General features: G+C 42.9%; 1 protein-coding gene across 2 annotated transcripts in view; it reads right to left on the bottom strand.

Annotated features, from left to right (window-relative positions):
* Positions 1–1,412: 1,412 nt before the first annotated feature.
* LOC132469854 (LIM/homeobox protein Lhx8) overlaps positions 1,413–9,585 on the bottom strand; it is an 8,273-nt gene continuing 100 nt past the window's right edge. Inside the window, exons 1-8 of one of the 2 annotated variants that reach the window (XM_060067959.1) lie at positions 9,020–9,585; positions 7,970–8,101; positions 7,617–7,738; positions 6,803–7,023; positions 6,263–6,366; positions 5,779–5,874; positions 3,696–3,960; positions 1,413–2,293 (exon numbers count right to left, since the gene is read on the bottom strand). The exon at positions 9,020–9,585 is cut by the window's right edge and continues 100 nt beyond it. In XM_060067959.1, the coding sequence (XP_059923942.1) occupies positions 2,214–2,293; positions 3,696–3,960; positions 5,779–5,874; positions 6,263–6,366; positions 6,803–7,023; positions 7,617–7,738; positions 7,970–8,101; positions 9,020–9,361 (1,362 nt within the window). In that variant the 5' untranslated portion in view covers positions 9,362–9,585 and the 3' untranslated portion in view covers positions 1,413–2,213. The other variant, XM_060067961.1, reaches the window with a different exon arrangement.

Raw genomic sequence — 9,585 nt, 5'->3', positions numbered from 1 at the left:
ATCATGCGCGACCCTCTAGATAACACTGTCGAGTCATTCCGGTTCCTGGGGACAACAAATCCAAACGGGCCTTCAGGGGGGGGGGGGCGGGAACATCTCCCCAAGCATCAACAAGGCCCAGCAGAGGATGGTTCTTCCTGCTATAGCTTGGGATAAACAACCTGCCGCAGAAACCGACGGTCCAGTTTCACTCGGCTTACCTCTCACCGTTTGGTTCCCTGCCACCACTGCCAAAAGACATAGGAAGGCTGCAGTGATTTTCCGTTCCGCCGTCAAGGTCATCTGCTGCAACCTGATGTCTCACCTGGACCTGTACCCCTCCAGGACCAGGGAGAGAGCAGATCATCGCTGATCTTTGCCATCCCGTTCACAACCAATTCCAAAGAATTCTATCCACTAAAAGGTTGATCTATCAAGACCAAAGACCTCCTGAACAGTTTCTTCCCCATGGCAGTTGGGCTCACAATCGAGACCGCTGCCTCTCACTGATTCGGGGACTTCAATACCCCCCCCGCCTGGCCCTCACACACGCAATATTGTTATTCATATTTAGCTTTAATTAATCTGTTTCGATATTTTGTCAAAGGTGCAGTGTGTAGAATTGCGTTGAACCTGTAGTGGAACTTGGCATTTGGAAATTAAATATAATGTTCATAAGAATGTTTTAATTTGTGGTTAATCCAATGAAAATAGGAATAGTTGTGTTTGTTTCCTGAGAATAAGCCCTCTCTCTCTCTCTCTCTCTCTCCCTCTCTTCACCCTCTCATATAGCCAGGCGAAGACAAGCATGGTCGGCCCCTTCGCCAAATAATCCAATTTAGAGAATTTGAAAGGAGAAAGGAGTTGGACTTTTAAAATGTAAAATACTGTAGTGGCCGTGTTCATGTGAGGGGGATAAGGATAAGTGTGTGGGCATCCTTTAATCCATCCATGTGGGGGATGATCGTTTTTGAGGTTATTTCCCTTTTCGATAACTATAAATAGGCTCTCACGCTTTTGGAGAAGTTGGTATGCAAAACAAAACTGTTGCAATACATATGCACGACGTGATGTTATCTATAGTGACCTATGTTCACGTAGGTGCGATTACTTGAAAGGAATTGTTACGCATTGCAACGCAGACTGCTGTCGAGATGAATGGTCAAAACATAAAACATAAAAATTATAAAGTCGTTAATTATTACTACATTTTATGCACGGGATCTTTAATATTTGTATTATACTGTCTTTGCATCCTATCCAAGTCCGTTTCCTTGTTTTTGCAAATAATATGCTAATAATTCTGATTGAGACATCCGAGATGGTATTTGGTTGAATTGTTTTGTTTGTCAGAAAAAAGTATTCACTTGGTCTTTGATGGTTTGCTACATGATGCTTCCCCAGGATTTGTTCGGAATTTAGTTCAAGAATAATTGTATGCAGACATTTATTTCCAAAATGGCCACCTCAAATACAAACAATAAATAAATGAACCATCAATATTAAAAGACTGATTTACAGTACATCATACAAACAAATAATATTACAATTTCATCTTCATGATGAGTTGACTCGCAAAATGGCAGGTGAGGTTTGGCGGCATTCATTTAAAATATAACTGTCAAACAGTTTGCAATACATTTACACAAACAGACAAGTTTCTCTATGATGTCAGAGTCATATGAGGTACATAGAGATCATTTCAACAAACAAAGTACTTTAAGGATTGTAAGTGAAAGCCATCGACAAAAATTGAATTGAAGATTTCGAAAATAAATAAATATATAAATAAAAGAACAACAATCTCAGGGAAGAAAATATTTAGAAATGTGCTGTAATGTTTTTCAAGTCCTTGTCATTGAACAACATTTTTTCACCCCGACCTTGAGAATCCTATCAATACTGAGAATGTCTTTGTGCTTGTATGCATGTGTGTGTATGTGTGTGTGTGTGTGTGTGTGTGTGTGTGTGTGTGTGTGTGTGTGTGTGTGTGTGTGTGTGTGTGTGTGTGTGTGTGTGTGTGTGTGTGTGTGTGTGTGTGTGTGTGTGTATACGTGTGTCTGTGTGTGTGTCTGTGTGTGTGTGTATGTGTGTAAGTGCAAATGTTTGCATGCATGCATGTGTTTGGTGTGTGTGTGTGCGTCCGTGCACTTTTCTGTGCGTGCGTTTGTGCGTGCATGCATGTGTGCACAAATGCACGTGAGTGTCTTTGTGTGTTTGCATGCCCAAGCTCTTCAGGCATGGGAAACTGGCAGCGAGGACATATTATGGGATGGCAGCAGTGGTTGGAACAACATGGAGGAAGGGGGGTGCACTATGGAAAACAAGAACAGTGTATCACAATGCCATTCAGCATCTCATCTACGGTATGTCTATGGGTTCTACTCTCACTACTAAACACCCTGCACACACAAATCAGAAGCCAGAATTAAACATGGCAAGAACGGTCATATTGTCGACAATATTAGTATCCAGGAACAGTGTTTAACTATTAAAGGCACCCAGTGCAACTTTATGTAAACATTCAATGAAAAATAAACATTCAATTTCTAGTCTTTTTTACACGTAGTAAGTTTCAATAACTCCATACCATTACATATCGACATTCAAGGAGCAAAGATGAGACGTCGTTGTGTGGTGAGAACTGATAGAAAATCGTAAACAACAACAATCGCCGGTGGGGAGAAGCCATTTTTCCATTGACTGGAAGCCTGCTTTATTTATTGTAGGTTACAAAAAATAAAGAAAATGGCGGCATTGTTGTTGTTATCGATTTTGTATCAGTTCTCACCACACAACGACGTCTCATCTTTGCTGCTTAAATGTCAGTATGTAATGGTATGGAGTTATTGAAACTTACTACGTGTAAAAAAGACTAGAAATTGAATGTTAATTTTTAAGCCTCGAAAGTTGCACTGGGTGCCTTTAACTCAAATTCGATGTAAACACAGAGTCAGTCTTCAAGCGTGGAAAACAAAGAACTCACTTGGCTTAACACTTTTCATGTCCATTTTTACCGATCATTTTGTATTTTGTAAGTATTGTAATTTCCTAGTTTATTTGTTGGTTTAAAGGGTTGTTTGTGAAGGACAAGACTGGCGTAAATGCTATTGTGAGGATCTGCTCACAAAAAGAGACTTTGCTCCCTCTGGGAGAAACAGGTTTGCCCGCAAGAAAAAAGGAACCGTAAGCCAATCTGACCAGTTCTTTCCAGTGTTTTCCTCTGTGTTTTCCAGTGTTCTGTCTGGTGAATTCACTGGACAGCCCCTAAGCATTATGAACCACTTCAATGAGTCCTTCATTCCTTACACTAACTATTAAACACCAACAGTATGTCATTTTAAATTACAGCTACATTGATCTAAACTTGGTTCTTGATACATAACTAAATGTTTTATTTGATTTGCTGCTGCCTGTTGTTTCCTTGTATTGAGCTATGTATGTTGATCCTTTACCTAATATGCATATATATCAACACATATATAATATACATCTTATTATATTTGTGATCAATAATAACATTATAATCATTGAATTAACATGTTACATCTTAATATATTAACATGTAATATATTCATATTAATAACGTATTCATAATTATTATAATATAAAAAATATAACGTTAAATATGTCATAATAATGAGAAATATATAATTATAATAATTGTTATTGTTATTATATTCGTATAACTGTTCTGATGAATAGCGTCTGCTTACCGTCTATGAACGAGTGCAGGGCAGAGAGCATGGACCCCTCAGGGCCACCGTAGCCTGAGAACTGGAGCTCCTCAGGGGTCACCGTGGGCTGGGAGAGGTGGCCCATGGGGGTCATGGAGCCCATGGAGCCCATGGAGCCCATGGAGCCCATGGAGGTCATGGAGGTCATGGAGTTCATGGAGGTCATGGAGGTCATGGGGGTGCTGGACGTGTGGGTGGGGCTCACGTGCTTCTTGTGTCGCGCCCGGCAGTTCTGGAACCACACCTGGGGGGGGGAGAGGCGCTGCGGTTAGGGATGCGCCGACCGGACGGAGGGACAGACAGACAGACAGACAGACAGACAGACAGACAGACAGACAGACAGACAGACAGACAGACAGACAGACAGAATGACAGAATGACAGACAGACAGACAGACAGAATGACACAAAGACAGACAGACAGAATGACACAAAGACAGACCAATAGACAGACAGACAGACAGACAGACAGAATGACACAAAGACAGACAGACAGAATGACACAAAGACAGACCAATAGACAGACAGACAGACAGACAGACAGACAGAATGACACAAAGACAGACAGACAGAATGACACAAAGACAGACCAATAGACGGATAGGTTAAATACAAGGACAGGCAGAGAGACAGACAGGTGGACAGACAGAGAAACAGACAGATAGAATGGCAAGACAGAGAAAAGGCTTAGAGAGACAAGGAGACTGACTGACTGAATGACAGAGAGACAGAGAGACACAGACAGTGACAGAGAGACAGAGACAGAGAGACAGTGACAGAGAGACAGTGACAGTGACAGAGACAGAGAGACAGAGAGACAGTGACAGAGACAGAGAGACAGTGACAGAGACAGAGATACAGTGACAGAGTGACAGTGACAGAGAGACAGTGACAGAGACAGAGAGACATGACAGAGAGACAGTGACAGAGAGACAGTGACAGAGACAGAGAGACAGAGAGACACAGACAGTGACACAGTGACAGAGACAGAGAGACAGTGACAGAGAGACAGTGACAGAGAGACAGTGACAGTGACAGTGACAGTGACAGAGACAGAGAGACAGAGAGACAGAGAGACAGTGACAGAGACAGAGAGACAGAGAGACAGTGACAGAGACAGAGATACAGTGACAGAGTGACAGTGACAGAGAGACAGTGACAGAGACAGAGAGACATGACAGAGAGACAGTGACAGAGAGACAGTGACAGAGACAGTGACAGAGACAGAGAGACAGAGACAGTGACAGAGACAGAGACAGAGAGACAGTGACAGAGAGACAGTGACAGTGACAGAGAGACAGTGACAGAGACAGAGAGACAGAGAGACAGTGACAGAGAGACAGTGACAGAGAGACAGTGACAGAGAGACAGTGACAGAGACAGAGAGACAGTGACAGAGAGACAGTGACAGAGACAGAGAGAGAGAGACAGAGAGACAGTGACAGTGACAGAGACAGAGAGACAGAGAGACAAAGAAAGAAGGAAGGCAAACTGTCCTGGTCGACCTCCACCTAATTCTCCTTCATCCCTGCAGTGCGTTTGAGTCCTGATTACTGATTAATGTTTCCGGTGACCTTGACAGGTCCCCAGTGTCAGCACAGTGTGGCCTTTTAAGAGCTTAGAGGTTTGTTCACCCTATTAGGCTCCCCCTTTGCAAAGAACAGACTGTGGTGATTTGTTTGTTGATTAATCAAATGCATTTAACTTTTTTTTTTGAAAAGGAAATGAAGAGATTGTCATTTATTCAAGCCTGGGTTAATTCAGTCACTTGAAGATTGATTTTTTTTGGTTGATTTGGTGGAATTTACAACAAAGAAAACCTGTTTACCCTCATGCAATATTTACCAATTTTTGATTTTCCAACAGTAAAGGTGAGACGAAATACAATGAACTGTAAGAAATTGTCAGTTCAATTTACAGAGCATCTGACCTCCAACACGCAGATGATTGCCTTGATGCCAACAGATCATCAACAGAGGGGAAGGCTCAGCTGTATGACTCTCTAACAGACCTGAGACCAGGCAGCTCTTCTACAGCAGACTGGTAGATAGGAGAGGGCTCACCTGTATGACTCTCCTGCTGAGACCCGTCTGTTCGGCCAGCTTCTGGAGCGTCTGAGCGTCTGGGTTGTTGTCCTGGGCAAACTGCGCCTGCATCACCTGCAGGGATGGACAGACAGGTGTTCAGCATAATTTGGATTACAAGGCTTTCTAGCTCCTTACAGCTGACGTCGTCGCTCCAAAGAGACTTGCTGCGATCCGATGTTTACAGTCCTGTCTGTATGTTCACCCCTGAGCGAATGCATCCCACCTCCCTGCTTCTTCCTGATCATCTCCTAAACTCCTCATTTATAATGTCAAAATATTATCATGTATATTTATATATATATTATGTGTATCAATAATTGTATTAATAATAATCACATTTTTGTTCAACGATAATACTACGAGAAGTTGAGCTATAGCTTCCTCATGAATATATTAGATATTTTTATAACGGACATTAGGAGCTAGAGAGAATAGAGCCAGACGGGCGGCAGAGCGGTACCTGCAGCTGGTCCGCAGTGAAGCTGGTCCGGGCTCGCTTGGACGGCTTGGGCTGGTTCAGCTCCTGCTCCGTGGGCATTGCGCCCTCCATGTTAACGCTGTTCCCTGCAAGGATAGTCATTTGATCAGAACTATATCTAGTATATGTATTCATGTAGGCCTATGTGTTTGTTATTTATTTGAATAAATAGGCTAACTGAATCTTGCGCATTCAATCTACTTAAAAACAATAACATTTCTGGAACCCGCCGGACATAATCCAGGTATTTTATAAGGTTATGAAATAATTTACTCATTAAAGGGACGTTCAAAATGTTATTGAATTTTAAGAATTCAAAGTTTTGGAAATCCATCCCTAATTCGGCCTATAGCCGCTGCGTTCACCAACATTGCTATACTGTCTAAATACCCGAATAAAATGTCTCTTTTTCAATGTAGTTAAATAAAAAAATAATAATCCTAATTTGCATTAGGCGCAGTTTTGCTCATTGCGTAAAGGCCCCACTCTGCCTCGGCCTGCTGCGGGGGACCACGCGCTCACCCTTCTCCGCGGCCCGCTTGATGTTGTCCAGCATGCAGTCGTAGTGCACGCGACACAGCACCTTCTCCTCCACCAGGGCGAACTCCTCCCCGGTGGACAGCTGCCGCTTGCAGGAGAAGCATGCGAAGCAGGCCAGGTGATACACGCTGCCCTTCGCCCGGCGCACCCAGTCGGTGGAGTGGATGTTGCGGCCGCAGCAGGCGCACCACGTCCCATATCTTCTGTATGGAGGATCATTAGCAATCTTAGAAAATTGGGAAATTCGTGTCTGTTTATCTTGTGTTAAGCATCAAGGATGGGTATTTTTTTTTTTTAATAAATAAAGGGTGGCCTTAATATTGGAAAGCATTAAAAGCCTGTAATTATAAGCCTGACCAAATGCAATATATTGGATAAGAAACAGCAATAGTTATAATATAATAAGTAATCTCCCACAACCACTGTCCGCCCAACAATAATAATATTAAATAGATCAATAAGAAAAGCGAACAATAATAGTCTAATAATTATAATACACATAAAAATAAGCATCATGATTAATATAATTATTACTATAAATATAATTATTATTAGTAGCCTAGTAGAATTAATACTATTAATATTTTTAAATTATTATCATTATTATTATTATTATTATTATACACATAAGTGCCTATAATAATCACAATAAGCCTACATTATTATCCTTCCACGTTCTGCAAACACATCAGTGATCAGTGATGCTGATCAGTGTCACACGCCTCGTGCAAGCCCTCCTGATCCTAGACACATGAACGGTTTTCACGGCTTGTAACGACTCGGCGTGACTACCTACCTAAAGTAATCCAGTTTACAGAACACTTCTTTCTCTTTGATGTAACAACTGGCGTGGCTGCCGAGCGAGGTCTGGCAAACGCTGCAGGAGAGGCAGCGCACATGCCAGCACAGGTCGTTCACCTGCACGGAACACAGTTAGCAGAAGTCAATCAAATAGCGAGGCGTAAAGAAGGTCTATGGGCTGATGAGTAAGAACATGGCAATTAGACGTGCACGCTTTCATCATAGTGCGTATACGCGATAAAGTTTTTATTTTGCTGTATCGAAAAGACCCGTTTAGGCGACTCAATTGTCATGACAGGATTGGGGGAAATCAAAGCGTTCGCAGGGCGGACTAGGTATTTGTTTTACCTTTAGTAAATATTTATCCACGATGTCCTCGTTGCAGTTCGCACACACAGTTCTTCCCAGCAGAGGCGCGGAAGCCATCGCCTGCAGGGACGACGAGCACGAGTCTTCATCCAGGACCTCCACCGGCGTGTCCTGTGGGGGGCAAACATACCTGCGGTAAGACAAATATGCAGGCCCGCTGCAGACGCGCATCAGGTCCTGCGTCTGGTCCCACGATCAGAGAGAACGCAATAACTGTTCCATTAACGCACCAACATCACAGCGGGCTCCTCGCGCTTCTGCAGGTGAACGCGTCTTAAGTTTTGGGGGTTGTCGTCCCAAATTACGTTTCCAAACAGACGCAGGATCGCAGGAATGGATCGACTACACGCTCACTAAATAATGTGGTCTTCGGCCCTGTGGTCGTCCTGGAGAAAAAGCTGTAATCGAAAGGTTCTGTTTTTAAAGGGAAGCGTCTCCATCCGCGGTCCAGCTTCTCCCGCTCCCCCCCTACACATGATCCCGCTCACCTTTCACCATGACAACCTCCACGATTAACGAAATGGCTTTTAAAAAGGAAGTTATAGTCTTTACCAACAAAAACACGCGGCACTTGAAGTAATAGTTATCCAATGTGCATTATGTTCTTGAGATCTGCATTTGTGATGCAGCAGTTCTGCCCGAACAATGGTCGGAACCCAACACAGCAATCTCACATGCCAATCAAAAAGTCCCATGGAAAGGGAATTGATTTATTTAATAACAGCAATTAAAAGGACTTAGTTGGACACAAACGCCTGCCGGGGCGACCTAGAGGTGAAGAGGTCTCATTAACTACTTGAGTTTTAATTACACGATATTCAGAAAGGGGGTCATTTTTTCTTCGACGTGTCTTGAAATTGTGACAACACTGCGCCCTGTGTTGAATGGCCAGATTGGTTCTCTGCAGGTAAGTCGTTTACTAGTCTACATAAGGCTGAATACGGTTACATCTATCCAGGGTATAAACTCTGCAGACAGCATCGCTATTAGTGCATCGGTTCAGTATATTTCAATCCAGACTTGACTCACCCTGTCCTCACAGATCAGCATCGTCATACCCTCGCTTTCGTCTCCATCGATGCTGCCGCAACATTCTGCTTTCACCTCGCTTTTCCACCGCATTATGATGTATCCAGTTCTCAAAACAACAAGCCAAAGCCGCCCTTTACTCAATATGGTTATGTTTCTCTTGCAGTTATCGCGCTGTTGTGTTAGACTACCAGTCCAAGGTGTTTCTGGAGGGCGGATCAGAGTTCCTTCGGGTCCTCCTTGGCCGCGCCTCCCTGGAGAAGACCTGCTCCAACGCACTTTGGCTTTTCCGTGCGTCTGAATTTTCATACAAAATCGAACAAATACATTCATATGGAGCATTCAATAGTCTTTTCTTTTATTCTTTTTTTAAAATGACAACATTTCAAGGGCCTGTGAGAACTGTTTAGGTGTCTGATAAATAGCCATCTAATATTCTTGGTGAATTCACCGTAGCCTATACAATTTTGTTCCATGGTTTGCATTTATTAAAAAAAAAAATAGCAACCTAATGTTAACTCGTCAAACGGATCTTCCATCAAGGAGTTTGGCCTTGGAGAATATTA

The sequence above is a fragment of the Gadus macrocephalus genome, chromosome 12, assembly GCF_031168955.1.
Source record: "Gadus macrocephalus chromosome 12, ASM3116895v1".
Taxonomy (NCBI): Eukaryota; Metazoa; Chordata; class Actinopteri; order Gadiformes; family Gadidae; genus Gadus; species Gadus macrocephalus.
This window is presented reverse-complemented; position numbering and strand designations above follow the sequence as displayed.